At 35.3% G+C, this 21159-nt stretch overlaps 3 protein-coding genes and 1 long non-coding RNA gene across 4 annotated transcripts; 2 read left to right on the forward strand and 2 right to left on the reverse strand.

The window, feature by feature from the left end:
• Positions 1-361: 361 nt before the first annotated feature.
• Positions 362-3538, reverse strand: LOC119983308 (actin). Its single transcript, XM_038826976.1, has 5 exons — positions 3384-3538; positions 2363-2429; positions 1828-2221; positions 787-1400; positions 362-570 (listed from the first exon to the last, which is right to left on the reverse strand). Exons 2-5 carry the CDS (start codon positions 2420-2422, stop codon positions 505-507), a joined length of 1134 nt encoding a protein of 377 aa, XP_038682904.1. The 5' UTR covers positions 2423-2429; positions 3384-3538; the 3' UTR covers positions 362-504.
• A 286-nt stretch (positions 3539-3824) lies between these two features.
• LOC120008508 lies at positions 3825-4395 on the forward strand. The gene is made up of 3 exons (XR_005470526.1): positions 3825-3955; positions 4063-4174; positions 4255-4395. It is a non-coding gene; the product is annotated as an uncharacterized LOC120008508 (long non-coding RNA).
• A 4232-nt stretch (positions 4396-8627) lies between these two features.
• On the forward strand, positions 8628-9595 carry LOC119981320 (cyclin-dependent protein kinase inhibitor SMR3-like). Its single transcript, XM_038824406.1, has 2 exons — positions 8628-8839; positions 8960-9595. Exon 2 carries the CDS (start codon positions 8962-8964, stop codon positions 9478-9480), a length of 519 nt encoding a protein of 172 aa, XP_038680334.1. The 5' UTR covers positions 8628-8839; positions 8960-8961; the 3' UTR covers positions 9481-9595.
• A 3773-nt stretch (positions 9596-13368) lies between these two features.
• On the reverse strand, positions 13369-15731 carry LOC120010736 (probable terpene synthase 6). The gene is made up of 7 exons (XM_038861559.1): positions 15642-15731; positions 15269-15548; positions 14795-15167; positions 14497-14715; positions 14261-14399; positions 13919-14167; positions 13369-13662 (listed from the first exon to the last, which is right to left on the reverse strand). The coding sequence occupies exons 1-7, from the start codon at positions 15729-15731 to the stop codon at positions 13369-13371; spliced, it is 1644 nt and encodes a 547-aa protein (XP_038717487.1).
• Between the last annotated feature and the right edge of the window lie 5428 nt (positions 15732-21159).

Here is a 21159-nt window from a genome sequence, read left to right on the forward strand (position 1 = left end):
TATAGTAAATGAAAAGAGGAGCGGCCCAAGCCCGCCACAAAAGTAAATGAAAAGAGGAGCTAAATTTATTACTTTTAAATGCTGCTCAGGCAACTAGCCGCCATGGATTGAACTAGCTCATGATTTATCCATTAACATAACAGGCAAAAAAAGGAAGAACAAAACTGTCGTATCAAACAAATCAAATACATATAGCAAGAATAACCCAACAAGTCCGTCCATTTTTAAGTATGATACAAACATAGCATTATATGATTAACGTCAGAGCTCAAGAAACAATGTCATGTTAACTACTTATTTCAAAGTGATCAAGAAAAGTCTATTACTAAAAACTGCATCAGACATTGAACAAACTGTTCAACAACTGCTGACTGAAAATCATGATAAATAACACAAAAAGGAGGGGTGAAAAAAGAAGAGAAATAAAGGTAGAGAGAAAAACTTACGAGCTGCAATTGCTTTGCCAACATAAAGTACTCTTCCGCCTCTTCCACACTAATAAAATTAGAAGCACTTCCTGTGCACAATGGATGGGCCAGATTCATCATACTCTGCCTTCGCAATCCACATCTGCATTTCAAAGATGGAAAAGGCACTCCCATCAATCAGTACACCTACAAAGTCCATCCAGTCTCTATACACATGCACTAGCAAGCATTTAAACTGATTAGTATTATGCAACCAAAGTGCCTCCCCAGATACACCAATAGCTACCATCACTAATTGTTTAATTTAATCCCATAACAAACTACATTCGCAAAATGTGTTATGAATGTTAAAAGTTACCTGCTGGAAAGTACTGAGAGATGCTAGGATGGAGCCTCCAATCCAGACACTATACTTTCTCTCAGGAGGAGCCACCACCTTAATTTTCATGCTACTTGGTGCCAGAGCAGTGATTTCTTTACTCATTCGGTCAGCAATGCCTGGAAACATGGTAGATCCACCACTGAGGACAATGTTTCCATACAAATCCTTCCTAATATCAACATCGCACTTCATGATGGAGTTGTATGTGGTTTCATGAATGCCTGCAGATTCCATCCCAATCATGGATGGCTGGAAAAGGACTTCCGGACAACGGAAACGCTCAGCACCAATGGTGATCACCTGTCCGTCAGGCAACTCATAGCTCTTCTCAACAGAAGAACTAGTCTTAGCAGTCTCTAGCTCTTGCTCATAATCAAGAGCAATATATGCTAACTTCTCCTTCATATCTCTCACAATTTCACGCTCTGCCGTGGTGGTGAAGGAGTAGCCACGTTCGGTCAGTATTTTCATGAGGGCATCAGTAAGGTCGCGACCTGCTAGGTCTAGACGGAGGATAGCATGTGGGAGTGCATACCCCTCATAAATTGGGACAGTGTGGCTTACACCATCTCCAGAGTCGAGAACAATACCTACACAGTAAAAGTTAGTATACAGCTACCTCTGATAGAAAAACTGGACATGCTTGATTGTAAAGCCATAACTAAAACAATTGTTGTTAGATCAAATGAGATTAAGAAGGAAGTCCATTTTCAACACAACTAACATAAACAGAAATTTATTTTAACACTGAAAAGTGCCCTTGCATCCTTTTGTACTAGTAACTGAATGTAGCTTTATCTATCAATTTCTTCAAGATTGTCAGTCCAATTAATTACAGGTATGACAATATTAAATTTTAATGCCAAATAAAAAAAATGGCATTGTCCGCTACAGAAGTCAGTCAAGTCAATCCACACACTCGATGTCGTTGCACATCAACATTTTGAATCCACACAAAGTAACTTTTTTAAATGCCTATCAAGCAATAGAGAGACTTGTAAAAAGTTTTATGCTTACCAGTTGTACGGCCACTAGCATAGAGGGAAAGAACTGCCTGAATGGCAACATACATAGCAGGGGCATTGAAGGTCTCAAACATGATTTGGGTCATTTTCTCACGATTAGCCTTTGGGTTGAGAGGTGCTTCTGTTAGCAGAACTGGGTGTTCTTCTGGGGCCACACGAAGTTCATTGTAGAAAGTGTGATGCCAGATCTTCTCCATGTCATCCCAGTTGCTCACAATACCATGCTCAATAGGGTACTTTAGAGTTAAAATACCACGTTTAGACTGAGCTTCATCACCAACATACGCATCCTTTTGGCCCATGCCAACCATCACACCTGTGTGACGTGGGCGACCAACAATGCTAGGAAACACAGCCCTTGGAGCATCATCTCCAGCAAATCCAGCCTAAAGTCAACAATCAATAAGAAGAATCAACATCATGTTAATCAAAATGCAAGCATTATCATGCCCATCAGCCTCAAGAAAATCAGAATTGGAAGAACACTTTGCTACGAATACTAATACTAAAGCATCCTGATGAACTACCTTAACCATTCCAGTCCCATTATCGCAAACAAGTGGTTGAATATCCTCAGCATCAGCCATCTTTCACCTGCCGGTAGAAGTCAACAGCAAAAATTACAACAGCCATAAGAAGTAAAAAAGAGAAGAGGCAAAAGGGCACAATAACTTGGTATTCTATTAAATCATCCCCTAAGAATTCCGAGAAAATAGTGCACAAGATAAACAAATCCTGAATTATATGTTTTCTTCAATTCATATTTTCACAGCTCACCCCATGTCAAATTAAAGGAAGAAATCAAGAAAGTAATGCAGAATCTTGGATTTCAAGAATTGTTTGGATTCTGCACAATTTTCTTGGAATTGCAACATTGCAATTGAACAATGAAAAATGCCATGTTTTTGCACCTTTTCCATGACCTGGCATCACCATGATTTGAATAAAAAATGCGAGGTCATGATTTTCAATGTTCAAATTATAGTTGTCGAACATTGTAATCACTCCCTATGATTGGTTGAATTCACTTCCTTGTTGCTTTGAACATTGTCATCTAATCAAAACATCTTTGTGGAACCAGAAACTTCCTAAATTCAAATATTCAATACTAATTTCGATGACTTGATAACAGAAACAATAATAACAACACAAATTCGTATAGATCCAATTATAAACAACAAATCCCATTCCGATTTAAAAAATCATTAATATAAAAATGAAGAAATTAAGCGTGGAGTTTTAAACAAAATTGTCATGATCTAGCAACGTCACCGATCCATAACAAATAATTCAGAAGCATCACCACCAGATCCAATCCATCATAATCACAATACAAATATACATCATCTGATCAGCGATCACAGATTCGACATCGAACTGTGAAAACAAATCCACTGCCATAACGGTTCAGATTAACCATATTACGCATGGAAGAACAAAAAGAACGTAGAATAAACCGAGTTTCAATTTATGCCTCTGTTTCCAACGTTTTCTCAGCAACCAAACGGAATATAAGAGAGAATTGAGATAATGCGGAAGAGAAGTCACCTGAGAAACCCTAGATTTGGCGTCCACGACTGGCTGCCCGCCCTTCGGTTCAAAAATTACGAAATGAAAATGAAACCACGCTCAAATGAAACTCCAATACAAATGAAATTCGCTTGTTATATATCAATTTTCCAGTTTATCCGGAATGTCTAAAGGGGATCTTGACCGTGTGATTCAGCGACCTAGATTTCAGATGGTGGAGACGTGTGGCCCAATTTAGTATTTTAGCTTTGGTCAAATGAATATCAAAGTACAAATATACCCTTGCACGTAACGGTTGAAAAGCACAAGAAGTTCAAAATGTTGCATTATTGACAAATGGAGTCAAGTAGATTTCCAATTTTGACTAAGATTGTTAGGGACAACAATGCCCGTTTTTAGTGTGGCTTCCGAATGTGCATATAACTTGGGGTCAAGGGTTGCTGATCCTTTTAGGAGTCTTTTAACTCCTAAGACGGTAGAGGCATTGGTATGCACAAGTGATTGGCTCAAGGCGGATGAGTTTAATTATTACAAAGATCCAACACAAGGGGAATTGGAGCTTTATTCAACCTTAGAGGAAATTGAACAAGGTGATCTTTAGTCTTTATTACTTTTTTGAATTTTTGTGATTAAATTGTTTATGGCTGCGTCAAGAATTTTTAATTTTATTGTTTTGGGGTGGTGTATGACTTTGCAGAGGTTATTTCAACTCAAAATCTTCAAGGAGTGCCTCTACCAAGTGCTTCAACCACTACCCAAGCTTCCACAAGGACCACCGCCACCATTTATCTTTGAATTTTTTGTTCTTTGTAAGACTTTATACTGTTTAAACTTTAAATTTTATTTGATGTTATGAAATATTGATTATCTGTTATGCTAATTTTTTCAGGTCTTTGGTTGAACTTGAACGTGTTGAAGATGGCTTACTGGCTGCTTAGTTACTTGCTTTCTGGTTGCTTAGTTATTTAGTTATTTTAGTCATTTGCTGAATATGTGACTCTATCATCAAAGGTGGAATGTGATATGTGGTCATGTGGGACGTAAGGATGTTGCAGCCTAAAGGTTTTAGTTTTGTATGCAGCAGGTTTTAGACTTTGTTATGTAAGTTTTACTTTTTAGACTTTTTTATGCAGTTTTTATCATTTATCCAGGTTTTTATATGCACTTATGCAAGTTTTTTTTATACTTTTATATGCAGATTTTATGTTCAGTTTTTATACTTTTATATGCAGATTTTAGTGTTTGTGTTCCTGTATTTTTTTTTTCAATTGTAGTAATTTTTTAATTAATTTTTTGAGGCAGATTAGGGGAAAAAACACATAACAAAGTCGGTATACCTGCAACCGACCCAGAAATCTACCCATACCCGAACCAAAAACCATTTATGAGTATACCCGCAACTAACCCGAAAAGGTCGGTTGCCAACCGACACCCGACCCATAAAGGTCGGGCCGATAATAGTTTTGACATTTGGGCAACTTCGGTTGGTCGGGTTGGTTGCATTATCGGTCGATAATCAATCGACCTGACGCAATCCCTGCCTTAGTTGAATCCTTCTAAAGGAGACCCATTGAACTCGACCCAATATTAATGAAATAAGGCCCAATGGAAGCCTATTCTAAATATAGATCAGCCCATAAAACAAATGGGCTTTGTCTTGCTCTTCTTTTTGTCAACTACCCCTAATAGTTGAAATGAAACCACTTATTATGCAACAAAGATTGTGATCAATTTTTTTTTATAAAAAAGATTGTAATTAATTTGGACTTCCGGTTTGGATGATATAATCATGATAGCCCAATAACTCTGCTTATTACACATGACGATCTATAATAATCAAGCAATTTCTAGGATCCCTTTTGCACTATATATGGAGAACACTCGAGCTACTAGTTGAAGTGGTAAGAATGGTGTGTATCACACTGGTGATCATGATTCGAATTCTCCCTCTCCCATTTCAAAAATATTTACATAAATATATATATATATAGAGAAGAGTTCTCACATAAAGGTCTAATGTAAGGGTGTAAAATAAGAGTATATGTTTACACCAGATTTGAAACATGTGAGATCCAAAATAATGGACCCCACTTGTCATCTCACTCATCTATACCATTAAAACGTAACGCTTATTTTTCACCCTTACATTAAACTCTTATGTGAGAAATCCTATATATATATAGAGGAATTATCACATAAGGGTATAAAGTAAGGGTGTCAAATAAGGGTATATATTTACACCTTTGATTTAAAACACGTGAGACCCAAAGTACGTAGTAGACCCCACTTATCATCTCATTCATCCACATCATTAAACCTACACCCTTATTTGACACCCTTATGTGAGAATTCCTCTGTGTGTGTGGAGAAATATAAAGAGGGATCAGATGGTATTGGTAGGGTCCAAATTAATACAGCAATTTATGAGTACATATCCCTAATTGGGCAGCAAGAGAAATGGCGGGAAAAATAAAGAAGTAATGCATAGGAAAAGCTAAGGAGGAAGAAGGGATTGAGATGGGAAGCAAAATGATTAAGCATGAACATGACAAGTAATGATGTGCCATGAGAGTGTGTGTTGTGTTCACTTTTATACATATCTATACATACCTCACATTATCATATCATTCTATATATATATATATATATATATATATATATATATATATATATATATATACCCAGTACACATTTGCGTATTAATTAATCATCCAAACAGAAAAGTTTTGTTGTAGAATTGAAGGAACATATTAAAGTAATTAAAATAGAAGATTATTATTTGCACTCCATTTTTTTATTAAATACATCCCATTAACTTTTTAAAAACACACTAGAGTGGGGTGTACTTAGTAAAAAATGGGATGTAAATGTTCATATTAAAGTATTGCGGAAATATACTTGGTAAAAAATACAATTAGTGCAAGTTTTTGGGGGATTGAGAATCTAGTTTCTCAATTTAAGCCATTAAAGTGGGAAAATCTTCTTGAATTTGCGAACAATATCATGCCTAGTTGTCTACAATGTGGTGAAATCCAGGCAATCAATTGGGTCCCCTACTACTAGCCATTCAAAAGCAAATCCATTTCATAGTTTTGAGATGATATACGTGACTTTCTCATCTAGCTAGATCGAAACACAATCACGACTATTATTGTCATCAAATTTGTTGAAATTCTCACCACAAACACATTGAATTAAAGATGGTACAGTGGTGCTGGAAATAAGAAGAATGTTACAGTTATTCTCGAGTTGGAAGGTTGTCCATGTTAGACAGACGGTTAATATGCTGCTCATGGGCTAAATATGTTTTCCTAATACAAGATATGCGAGTATGGATTGAAGAAGCTCTAGGTTCGGTCTTGGTTATCATTCAGGCCGAAAAACTTTCTTGGGATTTAGTACGAAGGGGCCTAATTAATTAGATGTTGTTTACTTCTATTTTTGACATCGATGTGTTAAGTCTCTAACGTTTATATGTTTTACCCAATTTTCTTTTGTTACTGGTTGTATTCCATCATTTTGGTGACCCGAGTGTCACTTATGGCATTCATTTATTTTACTCAATTGGGCCGTTGTCATTGATTTTTAGGTTTAAAAAAAGGTATCTATAATGTGAAAAGAGCCTAATTTTACTTATAAACCATATAGCTTAGTTATGTCAGACCAATGCAAATTCTAATTGCAAATGCTACCACTAATCTCAAATATATGCTACCACTCCTCCGCACCAACCGCGGGAATCCTTAGTAGAGGGAAAAAAAACACATGCATTGTAAGAACCTGGCCTGCAATGGATCCCACTCCCACACGACGTGAAGGGAAGGCCTGCATTATGGGACCCAGGTGAGTGCAACCTCGCGATGCAAATTATGAATCTCTAATGCTGGTGCTTACACTGATTATTATATGCATGATATGTGTACTGGGATCTGGGCAAGGCGTGGCCGGATGGATATTGGCTCCTTTAATATTCTATAATCTATATATATATATATATAGATGAATTAAGCAAAACATTTGACTTGATTACGTACAATATTACTTGCTCATTTGTCCCAACTAATTTGTCCAACACAGAATTCAAACCACCCTGAAGCTTTAAGTGCCATAATTCTTTGTATTGTGCTTAATATTATCTGTTCTCACCATAAATGGTGTCTAATTTAATTAGACAAAGTAGACGACAACAATTGAAAGACAAGTGAATTAGGACAATAATGTTGTCTCTCAGAAGGATTTTGCAAAGATTGTGTTCAAGCATTGTGAGATTGTCAATTGACAATTCGACATTAGGCATCACGGATTGCTAAAAAGTGCTACAAGCATTAATTTCATGCTTGACAATGATCATGTACCCAAAATTAAGGTAATTGATTAAAAAAGTCATACCCATCCAAATTTTTAATAATTCAATGATATATTGCAAGCGAAAAAATGTTAAGGATCCCATTGTTTTTTCTTAACTATTCTTAGAGTGTGTTTGGATTGAGCGATTTGGGAGAAGTGAAGAGAATGAAAAATGAGTTTCCTTTCAATTTCTTTGTTTGGATAGTTTATAAAAAAAAAAATCAAGGAGAGAGATCTGAAGGGAATTGGAGGAAATATTTCATTAAATTTTTGCTAAACTTCTTCCTAAAATGGAGTAATTTGGAAGGAACTGATGACTAATTAAGTTATTTATATATTAAAAATCTATTTTACCCTTGTAACATAACACTTTAATATAAAAATAAGGATAAATTAGTAAATTAAATTAATTTTCTTTTCTTATTTTTTTATTTATCCAAACATGGGAGACGAAAAAATATTACTCCTTCCATTCTCTTCTCTCCTCTCCCCTTCTCTCCTCTTCGCTTCCCTTCCTCTTCCCTCAAATCCCTCAATCCAAACACACTCTTAATATTGAGATGGATGCACATAATCCATACGAAATCGCGTGTAACTATCTCAATATTTGGGATAGGTTAGATAAAAAATATTAGAATTTGTAAGACTGATGTATTGCAAGGAGGAGATAGTGATGTTAAACAATTAAAAGAAAACAAGCACGTTACCATCAGGTGGTTACTCTGTAAGCAAACCACGTGCATAGATGCATCAAAGTTCGTAGACATCATAAAAAAAGGAAAATTAAAAGTTGTTTTTTTTTTCTTCCAATATATAGTTTGTTAAATGGCTGACCCGGCCAATTGAGTGAAAGAGACTTCATCTTCTTTTAACTTTTTAGAGGGACTTTTTAGAGAAACAGATGATAAAAGAGAGAATATGTGTGTGAGTGAGTGCATATATGCTTGCATTGGATCCTTCGCCGAAGTGGGTCTCAAACTTTCTCTCTTTCTTTTTAAGAACATCTCCGTAGCTAACCTCCAAAACAAGGTTAAGAAAAACACACAAAATGAGGCGGTGAATTTGATGAATTCTGTTGCTTTTCTTCCTATTTGTATGTCAACAACCATTGTTGTTCCTCAATTAAGGTTCTGGGTCTCTACAATCTAGCTTTGGTCTTGCTTCTTTTATCTCCATTTTATTTCACAATCTCTTGTGTTGACCCAGTCTTTGGCTTTCTTTATCTTTGTTATTGATCATCGTTTCAGCTATGGGCGTTTCTGATCCAGATCAATTGTTTCTCTCTGAGAAAGACTTGACAACCATGGATTTAAACTTCTTGGTAAAACCCATGTTGGAGTTTCATCAGAAAGAGTGCCAAATTCCACCCTTGAACGAAGATTGTAATGATCATGATCATCATGAGCTGCTTCATCAGAAACAACAAGAAGAAGAAGGAGGAGGAGGAGGAGGAGGTGGAAAGAAGTACGAGTTCATGGTTTCTTCTTTAAACCTGAAATTACAACCTCCACGGGAATTCGGGTGTGACGATATTGATGATCAGAACGATGGGTTCAGGACTCCAACATCTTCGGATCACAAAATCCCAGTTGTCCTTCAATGCCCCCCTGCACCAAGAAAGCCTAGATCACTCCCATCAAAGCGAAAATCGTCTTGCCAAAGAGTACTAGTACTGGATCTGTCAAAGGAGATTGAGTCTTTGTTCCCTCCAAACCTTGTTGGTAACAAGATCAAGAAAGTCAGACAAGAAAGCCAAGACAACAAATGAGTCCAGTCCATATATGTTTGATAGTATATATGTATGATTGGTAGTATAAATTCCTTTGTAATTTGACCTTATGTTTTTTCTCGATCATCAATCGTATATTAATCATTTTCTCCTTAATGTTTATTCTTGATCAATCATATTCTTCTTCAATGTTATTTTCTGGGATATGAGGAGAATCTTGTAGTTAGAGGCAGGTAATTGTAATGGCAAAAAATAGCACAGGCCCAACAACGGTAGAGGCCCAGTTCAGATTCGACCACGGCAACTCTGTCGAAGACACGTGTCTTCCACGGTCAAAGACCTGAAAGAATATCAAAACCTAGAAAGGAGTTCCCTTCTTTTCGACCCGAGGTTATTATAGTATCACTCTATAATTCTCTCACTTTGTGCTGTATAAACTCACATTTATGTACTTGGAGTATGGCAGGAAGCAATCTGAGTGATTTGACTTTGATACAAGAAGATATCTTCTACCTACCCATTGACACAACAGGTCTAGCTTCTGACACCTAGAGTCACCCCGTGTCCCATCATAGAGTAGTGTTAGAAGGGTCAGAGAGTAGGGGTAGAGAAGGTTGGGCAAAGGAAAAAACGGTAACCTAGCAAGAACAGGGAGATATAAAGAAGCAGAGGGGAGCAAGAGAAAGGGGATCGGAATTCTGACTAAGTCTCAACCTTATTTCCTGAAGAGCGTCCATTTCTTAGAAGGGATTCTACTTGGAATACCATCCGAATCATCATCTCGAAACGGCACTCTAACCTCTTTATATATTCATTGCGTTAAAATTTGAGCATTGTTGACAAAGGGCTTTTGATAATCACTCTAATTTGAGCGTCGGAGTGTCTTTGACAGGTACCACACTGGTGCATCATTCTCATCTTGTTTCCTCTGTCCAGAATATAGGTTGCTGGTGGCTCAACGATATAAACCTTTGATTGTACATTCTGTCCTCTACAGTAACTAGATCTGGAAATCCCAGTTAAGAAGGAGGAAAAGACCAATAACAAACAAAAGTGCATGGAGGCAAAATATTATATGGATTCATATACTTAGGATCCTACTTTATTGGGACCCCATCAGCGATGGTAATTGAGTAGTGATTGATGATAATGGGAGTTTGTCAAAATAAAATATCTGTTGATTGCGTTGACATTTCACCTAGAGGAGAGAAACAAACATCCTTGCTTTGCTTGATGGGTTTTTCTTTTTACCATAGAAGGTGATGAAATCCAAGAATTAAGGGGATATTCCTTCGCCCATGCATGTGACAGTAATTAGTAGAATTATGTGGTTATTTCTCTCACTTCGAGATTTGTTTCCATCTTTTCCATTGTATTTGGTATAGATATAGAATATAGTTACAGGTCACAAGTTATTTGAAACAGACTATTCACATATTATATGTGATAAGGTTTGGGTACATTTTGTTTGTTCCGACTCCAACCACTATTAGGGTCTTGTACGCAGTGGTTTTTTGCACGGGTAGTGTATTGTAGTGTGAGTATAATCAGTCATAACATGTAATTAGACAAAGTAATAACGAAAGTAAATGTAATTAGACAATGGCTCAATGTAATTAGACAATTTATTAATGAAAGTCAATGTAATTAAATAACGTAATAACGTAATTCAATGTAATTAGATAACATAACACTGTTATGGCCAGTTATGGAAGAAATTGTTAAGGATATATATAATTTTTTAACAATATGTATTTATGTCAGACTATTTCCTAATTCCATGCAATGATGCAACTAACTTTCTTGTTTCCCACAAAATCTGGCTGGATGCGCGCTCCTGAAGCTTTGGTGGGCAGTTATATATATATATATATATATATATATATATATATATATATATAGAGAGAGAGAGAGAGAGAGAGAGAGAGAGAGAGAGAGAGAGAGAGAGAGAGAGAGAGAGAGAGAGATATTATGTGTCTCCCGAATATTAGGTTCTTCTTTCAATGACAATATTTGGGTTCTTCACTACTTCTTGCCTCACAAAAGAAAAAACAAAAACAAAACTGATACGCCCGTGAATCACAGAAAAGAAAAGGGCGCTCTCCAACAATGGGCTTGATCACAGATGCTGCCCACCGGTCCACAAACCACTCCTTGTAAATGGCCAAATGGGCTTCGCTTAAGGTCCGAATTCAAGATGCGCCCCCTACAAATTACAATTGGGTTTAGGTAATGGTACAAGCCCAACGGATCTGGGGGGCATTTGGTTGGTATTTAGAGGAGGGAATCATGTGGGTGAGATTAACATATTCTATTGTTTGACTGATTTTTGTAGTGTGAAATCTCAAACTCATTCCACCCTCCATTCTCCCTTGTGAGGAATAGTCAAGCTCATCAAAATTGTGAGAATGATTGTTTTCCGCAAGGGAAAATGAATTTTAATGTGTAAAAAACTATTTTATCCTTATTATAAAATATTATTTTTTATTTACTAAAAAGAAAAAAAATGGTAATATGGAAATTGTACTATATTAAAATTTTTACACTCATGCTTACTCTTTATTTTATATCAAACATGACCATGCTCTATAGACATAAAAAAATTGCAGCCCAATTAAATAAAATAGTGGGCTTTAAATGGGTTCTAAATTAAAATAATTTATGAAGCCCAAATCAAATTAAATTAGTTAAATAGATAAAATCTAAGATAAATTCAAATAAAATCAAATTCAAATAAAATAAAAATAAAATCAAAGAGATAATCTTTGATTAAGTGATTTCTCTACAATACCCTTAATGTCAAGGGTTAAGGCCTAGGGTACATCAAGTAAATTCCACTTCTCAGCTCATTTGGGAGAAGAGAGAGAGAAAAAAGGAGAGAGAAATTATTTAAAGATTCTTTCAAATTTCCTTCAAGTTCAAGTTCTCTAAATCCGGAATTCTTAGAATTTCTTCAAGTCTTACGTCTAAGTCAAGTCCTGGAAGTGAAAAGTTCAAGTTCTCTAAATCCGGAATTCTTAGAATTCCTTCAAGTCTCAAGTCCAAGTCAAATCTCAAATTCAAGTCCAGCAATCAAATCCCAAATTCAAATCCAACTGGATTTTATCACAAATTCGTAGAATTTGTTTGAAGTGTTCAACTAAAAATCAGAGGATTCCGTATTCGGGTGGAATACGTCAAAGAAGAGATTAAATCCACTTTGATTTAAATATTTGTAATTTGTATCAACTTCTAAGTGTATTTAATTTACACAGAGAAATTTGTTGTGTACATGCTCACCTCACACTTATCTCATGCTGCAATTGAAGTACATATTAGTTATTTGATGCGAATGCGATCACTGAATTTTGTTTAATTACGTTTGTCAATGTGACTTTTGCAAAATCTAAATCGATTACACAAACAATCCCAACAAAAAATTCAGGGACGTTACCCCTAAACCTCTATATCATTTTTTTTCCCCAGTTCTTCTAATTTTTGGGTCCGCCACCGGTGATGACTATAAGTTGGTATGGTATTTTATGATGATCATTATAGAAATATCTGTGTGGGGAAGATGGCAGTTTAAAAAATTAAAGTTATATAATAAATTTCTAAAGGACTATAAGTTGGTATGGTATTTTATGATGATCATTATAGAAATATCTGTGTGGGGAAGATGGCAGTTTAAAAAATTAAAGTTATATAATAAATTTCTAAAGGTAATTTGAAAAACTCAATGTTGTGTTAAAAAAAAAAAAAAGTTGTGTTAAGTAAATGTGTCCGTTATAATTTTAAAACCTAATTTTTTTTATTATAAACAAACATAAAGCAAAGCTGGTCATGAAAGCAGCTATAACACAATTCAAAGATACATGGTACAACTCTCTTCTTCTATGACATCATTAAGTAATTAAACATTTATTGAGATTCAGACAATACATTTTCTCACATGGGAACTGGTTCAAGGAACAACATTTCGACGAAACCTCTGAGTCTCCCTGGATTTATGCTATAAGCATCTTGAAACTTGTAAAGAACATCCATTACTCGTGCGAGGTTAAGAACTGGCATCTGGATAGGAATTGGAACTTCGGTTGGTTTGATCCATGATTCATTCACATCCTTCCATGACTCAGTGATGTTTTTCTTGAAGATTTTGATCACCTCTTCCTCCAAAACATTGTATTGCTTCATGTAGCACTCTATCCCCGTCGCAACGTGTTCCCGCTGCTTCTCTTGCTGCAAATTTCGATCACCCAAAGGCACATAATTAACTCGTTACAAAAAGAAAATATATAAACTGTGCCTAGGCTCACAAATCTCTTTCCCTTTCTCTTCCATTCCCCACAAATCTCTCAATCCAAACACACTCTAAGTCAGGATTCTGACTTGGTGTATGTGGCCCACGGCATTGCTAGGAAAAAAAGGCACGGCCGTGACTTTTATAGGATCATTATCCTATAAAATGGCCATATATTTGGGATTTTATACATACCTCGGAGGATACTATGTCATCCATGAGACGACAAATCATCATGGATGCTCGGTTGATTTTTGGAACCCTAGCAATCCACTCGAACGCCTTTGTCCCAGCGATTTCTTCCATTCCTAATAGAGATGCTGTTGCCATTGCATTGTAACAGGTTGAGATCAATGCGTTCTCAAAGTACTCCTCAAATGGTGGGATGTGACCTTTATTGAACCACTCAGCCTCAATTTGGTAACTCATAATCCCTCTTTTTATCTAACAAGAAAAGCAAATTGAAAGTTCAGTTCAATTAACTAGATTGATCGATAATATATGATTAATTATATGATAAATGATTAATTATATTACCGCGTCCTTAACATAAGAGACACAATGTGATCTTCCTTCATTTCTCAACTCATCCTCAAGCCCATTATAAAGATCTAAGTAAGTCTTATAGAGAAATTTCATGTTATCTGGTACTTGATCAATAGCACTAATATCCCACCTAAAAAATCAATGGAGAAACACATTTATTGAATAAGAACATATATGTGTGCATGTGTGTGTGTATATATATTCAAGGAACAACATAAATTCAAAACCTCTGCATTGCCTCGGTGAATGGCCGAAGTTCTTCAATTGTACCATATGCATCATATGTGTCATCTGTGAATGACAATAAGGTTGTAATTTTGGTGAGAAAACTCCGAGCACGTGCATAATGTGGCTCAAAGTAGACCGAAACGCTCCACATATATGTTTCTACGAGTCTGTCTCTCGCGTAAAAGAAATTTTTCTTGACGTTTAAGCCCTTGTACCACCTGCAATATATATAAGTAAGATTCACCGCTCTTATTTATCAGCTTGAACATTTTCAGGTTATTCCAAATTGAACTTTACCTTGCAACATCACTCAACTCTTGTCGATGGAGCAACTGCAATCGATGGAAATCGTTCTTTGCAAACTTGAGTAACATTTCGTCGTGGGACTCGTCTTTTTCGTAGAAAGAAATATATTTCCTTGCTTCTATTCTTGGTATACCCTTATGAAAGGATTGTTCCAAGGCATTAGCTATGTGCTTTTGAAGATGAGGGCTACATTGGCTTGCCATGGACATTAGATTAGTCCTTGCATAAGCAATTGCTTCGTCTAAAAATTCTTCTCCATGCATACTCAAATGGGCCCCTTCGAGCAAGCTTAGCATACTCTTGACATCGATCGATAAACTCGACTTGAAGTTGCCATTATTATCCTTGAATTTGTCGAAAACGTCTGATTCACAATAAATTTTTACATATTAAACTATAAACCAGATTGCAAAAGTTTAGTAGGAGTGCTAAACACCCTTTTAAGAGCCATGCATGCATACTTACCGCTAGACATTTTGTAACCATGTTGTCTAAATACGCGAAATAGAAGCGCAACAATGGATAGGTCGTAATCATTGTCGCCAAAAGCTTTGGAATTGACGAGACAAAAACTTTGATTCATTTGCTCTTCAATCTCAATCTCAAAATGATACGATACACCAAGGCGGCATAGGGTGTCGATCAATTTCACTTTCTCAGCTGGATCATTTGTGAAAGAAGCCATCAACATGTCTTTTACTTGCACTTTCAGCTCTTCCACTTGTTTCGTGTAGGATTCGAGCCCCTACAAAGTAACAATGTTCAACAAGAATTTTTGTAAGCACAAATAAACACATTCAAGAGCTCGATCAAATGACAAGAGACCGATGATTATTACCGAGGCATTTGAAGATAGAGAAGCCATAGCATCGTAGTCCCATAGTGCTGGAGGAAAATTCGCCAACGGACGCGAAACCTCGACTGCCATAGTTGACGAGAAATGACGGAGAAAATATATAAAGCACAAGAGCTACTATGGAGAGAACAAATTTGTGGAGCTATAATGTGCTGCACAACTTGGCAATTTATAAACACCTCAGGATAGCCATTACCTATAGGGGTGGCAAAAAATCCATTCCAAGTCGGACAACGGTATGTGTTTACAAAATATTTACACGTTCGGATCTTAACCCAGATTGGATTTTGGACGTACTTAATTGAACAAACCAAGATTGATTTAAATCCGGACAATAACCTAATCCGGGTTAAGGTACTCCGGAGAAGTTAATCGAACAAAGTTTCTGTATTTGGACATAAACCAAACCCGGTTTTAAACCAAACAAAAAATTTGTGTTTGGATCCGGATATCGAACATATAACTTATGTCTAAACTTGATTTAATTCAAATTGAATAAATTCGATCATTTGGGTTGAATAAAATTTTGCCACCCCTAATTACCCCATGTGAGTGATGGAGGCAGTCCTCAACCAAGACTTTGTGCGAGTGACGTGGAAGGTGGTAAACCTAGGCTTGCTACTAGTGACATGGAAAGGGTACACCTGATAAACGTGAATGATATAGATGACTGCAACCATTATTGCAGGCAAAGACGATTCCCAAATAATCACGTGATACATGAAGACCTCTCCTCTTGTTTTGTTGGAAAAATCTGGAATCCGAGAAACAAAAAATGCAGCATAACATCACAATCACTACACAATAATTTACATGAAAAACTTCAATAATTAAAGAAAAATCTGATTATTGTTAAAGACAATCAGATAAAATTCACGATGTCTCAGTAATTTTGGGGCATTAATCCCATTGTTGGAGACAAAAGGGAATGATGACTGCAACTATTATTGGAGACAAAGACCAGGACAATTCCCAGATAATCACGTGATACATGAAGCACTCTCCTCTTGTTTTGTAGGGTAAATCCGGAATCATAAGACAAACAAAAATGAAGTATGACATAACAACTACAACACAACAATTTATGTGGAAACTTCAATAAGCGAAATGGTATTCTCATCCCCTTAAATAAGTAATCTCACCTCCCAATAATTGAATTTTATTTTTTAATGTTAATTTATAGAAGATTTGATATTTGATTCTTTCGATTTGTGTGTGATTTAACATTTGATTCTTATTTCAAAAATTAGTTTTTCCACCCCTATCAATTAATCAAAGTAAATTTATTACATCACATTAATGTAGATTGGCAGATACATTTAGTCCTTTCCCGCTAATAATGCAACCTTATATTTTATGCGTGACAGATTTAAAAGCATTTGAAAATTGCGGATTTAGGGTTATTGTTGATTTGTTGGGTTATTAGGGTTCAATAATAATGCATGGGCTAATGTTCAGCAAGATTTGATTGGCGAGTTGAGAACATTTTAGAGTGAGAATGTTGACCTATTTGGTGGTTATGAGTGTGCATCGTCTATCCATAACTCATTGACATTTTTTGAAATAGATAGACCAACATAAATTTGGTGGTTATGGTTATCCGATACATTCTATTATGATTTAGTAGTTTAGATACAACCATGATTCTTCAAACGAATGGGTCACTCCATACAGATAACAACTTGCTACGTACATTAAATGTTTCCGGTAATCTGCATTGATGTGATGTAATGAGTTTACTTTATTAATTGATGGGAGTGAAAAAACTAAATTTTGGGATGTGAATCAAATGTCAATCACACGCAAATCAAAAGAATCAAACATCAAATCATATGTAAATTAATGTTAAAAAAATAAAATTTAATTATTGGAGGGTGGGATTACTAATTTGAGGGTGCGATTACCGTTTATGCTTCAATAATTGGACAAAAATCATATATACATATATATATATATATCTATGTATCTATAATATATATATATATATATATGTGTGTATATATATATTATTGCAATGTATGTATATATATACATAATACGTGTATATTTCACCCTCTATGAAATATTATTTAATTATATAAAAATTAAAGTACAATTATAGCATTAATCAATTATAAATAATATGTATTTTTTTTAAAAAAAGTAAAAAAAAGTCAAGGCCCGGGCCCGAGCCCGAGCCCGAGCCCGGCCCAGGCCGATACCGAGCCCTACTTCAAATAACGACAAAACGTTTTGTGTCGAATTTTGCACCATCTACATATACTCCTTCAACATGTTTAATTTGGATCATGAACATTTTCTTCAAAAAGAATTTAATACTTGCGCAATTGCACTTGTCGACACTTCTATCTTTGGCAAAAAATTTAACATTAAATTTGACATTTGTAGCCATGCATTAAAGCATGTCAAAAAAACAGTTTTAAGTCATCACACGCAAATGAATGTTTTTCCCCCCTTTTCTTTTTTTTATCAATACTATCATGTTTTTGTTGCCTTAAAGGATTCATCTCATACGTATTTCTTTCTTTTATTTTATGATACTTGTGTTTTTAGCCGTTACCTTTACTTTTATACCTCAGGATCCGTTGGAATTTGACATTGAAGCTGCAATCATCCGTGAAAAAAATTGTATGATCTAGTCACTGGAGACAACACCGTCATAAACCACCATCACGAGAGTGTAATCCAGACTTAGGCGAACCATCCCCATCCATTGGCTGGCCGGAATAACCAGCGGAGAAGGAAGATCCGATTTGGGTATTAAATTGGAGAAAATGAAGGTATTTCTATCAATAAAATAAATATTTCTAATTTTTTTTTCTTTATAAAATATTATTTTAATCTTTATGGACTTTATGTAACAAAATTTATTTGAGTGTCTTATTGGAACAAAACTTTTAATTGAGCGACTTATATCAACTATGTGTACAAATAATAGCTCCCAATTAACAATAGTACACTTCTAGAGCCATGGAGGAGATGATCTCATCCCAAGGCTCAACACAAATAGCAAAAGTAGTTTAGACAAAAAAAACCTTCGTTGTTCCCCCATTAACCATAGAGGCATAGATAGTTTCTTGTTAGAGGATCTTGGGCCAGACGAAGGAGACCAAGGTGAAATCACCAGGTGATTAGGTTCCTACAGGCATGTTATACGGGTTGTAGACTATTGTGCCGGTCCATAGTTTTATCTAAGATTAACGCGGTGCGGAAGTACAAATCGATTGACTAGTTCACGACTAAGCCAATATAATTTGAAATCCACCAAGAAAATTGAGAAATCTCAAAAATATAATTAATTCATCAATCTCTACTTTTTGTCGAAACGACTACAACCTTATAAATACTAAAAATAAGGAAACCTAATAAAAGTAAAAGACTAATTTAAGTAGAATTCCTATTAACTACTAAAACTCCTAATAATTCTAATAGAAATAGACTTCTAAATATTATCATACATCAGTCTCCTCCACTTGAAAATAACTCGCCCTCGAGTTATGGTTCGGATGAAAATAATTGTCGCCAAAGAGAAACTTATGTAGATCCAATCCTTCGAAGTCTTCAAAACATATGGATCAACATGTTGGTTTCGTGCAACATCACGAACACCATACCCGTTGATCGGTTGATTCCAGTTGACATTGAGTTGATTAAGAAACCTTGAATCTTCTCCAACACCTCTCGAAAATCATAAACCCCTCGTCCAACAATTATGGAGTTTCTTCTTCTTCGTTGTTGGACATCTTGAGAGGCGAAATCCTGCTCTGATACCAACTGACGAGGTGCGGAAGTACAGATCAATTTACTAGTTCACGACTAAGCCAACATAACTTAGAATCCACCAAGAAAATTAAGAAACCTCAAAAATATAATTAATTCATCAATCTCTCCTTTTTGCCGAAACGGCTACAACCCTATAAATACTAAAAATAAGGAAACCTAATAAAATTAAAAGACGAATTTAAGTAGAAGTCATATTAACTACTAAAACTCCTAATAATTCTAATAGAAATAGACTTCTAAATATTTACAACCCTATAAACTCCTAATAATCGACATTCTTCTTCTTCTTTTTCCTTGAGACTAAGATCAGGATCGGGGCTCTTTGTTTTTCTTTCACTTTCAACAGAGATAGATTTTCAAAGCAGAGTTTTGATATAGAGAGAGAAAATAGAGAATGAACATGAAAAGGTTTTTTCTATCTTTAATAGATGATATTATATCTATTTTGTATATGTTAATATTATATATGTTTTGTATCTGACAATATTCTTCTGAAATTGAATATGAATCTTGCAGATATTATATCTATTTTGGATTTGTTCTAATATGTTATCGGTTTTGATCCTTTTGGAACTTCAAATAGATAACATTTCATTAAGGACAAATAACATGTTAACGAGACAAATAACATTTAGCAAGACAGATAATATTATGACAGATATCAAATTAATCGAAACAGATAACATATCACTCGTAGTCTATAGATCTCAAATCAGAACCAAAAAATCACAAAAATTATCACAGAAAATGCCAAAAATAATGATGTGATAACAGATCGAAGGAGAACAACAAGATCTACTAGTCCCGTGGTGAGTATGAGTAGATCTAGTTCGAATACAATAAAAATCGGGATGAAAAATCACTGAAAATGTCATAGAATTGTCGAATAAGCCATGGGGGGCGAAGACGAAAGCTTCCGGTGGCAGAGACAAAGATTCTGACGGAGATTAGAGATGAATCACGGCGTGTGCCATGCTTGAGGATGAAGATTATGGAATTTTAGACAATAAAATAATATATTTTAACTTTTTATCCTTATGAAATAGTATTTTCAACGTTATGAACTTTATAAGATAAAATTTTTAAGTGTGTTTTTGTTGGAATAACACTTTTAAAAGATGGACTTATCACCAATTTTCCCTACTGTTAAATGAGGGACTTATCTCTAGTTCGCCAAAATTTTTTTTTGAGATGTGTTAAGTGCGTACAATGAATTTAACTAGGCGTGTGCAATTAACGACTCCTAATTGTTAAATAGCAACCCAAGGCCCAACCCAAATAGTAAAAGCAGTTTAGACAAACAGAGCCCACGAGAACTACAGCTTTCACTTGTTTGGGCCGTGGGGTATCCTGAACTCGTGTCTTGTTCCCATTAACGTAAAAATAGGAGGACAAAATTAAGGCTTAAGGACATCTAATGAGAATATTTTAATTTTCGGGGATTAAAACTAATGGCTTTGATTGGTACTTATGCAATCTTTGTGGTTCCCATGTTAACGATAGATGTTGATGAACACTATTTACACTCTGTTTTTAACAAAGTACATCACCCTCTAAATAAACTCTAATTAAAAAAATAACAATTATAAGTACATCCTAATTTATGTTCTTTTATTTTTTTCAAATTTTACAAACTACACCCCATAATTTCAACCGTTCGATCTCACCATGGTTGAATTAAAGAAAATTAAAAAACAAAAAAATAAATTATGGTCTT

Source organism: Tripterygium wilfordii, chromosome 2 (assembly GCF_013401445.1).
Source record: "Tripterygium wilfordii isolate XIE 37 chromosome 2, ASM1340144v1, whole genome shotgun sequence".
NCBI classification, from domain to species: Eukaryota; Viridiplantae; Streptophyta; class Magnoliopsida; order Celastrales; family Celastraceae; genus Tripterygium; species Tripterygium wilfordii.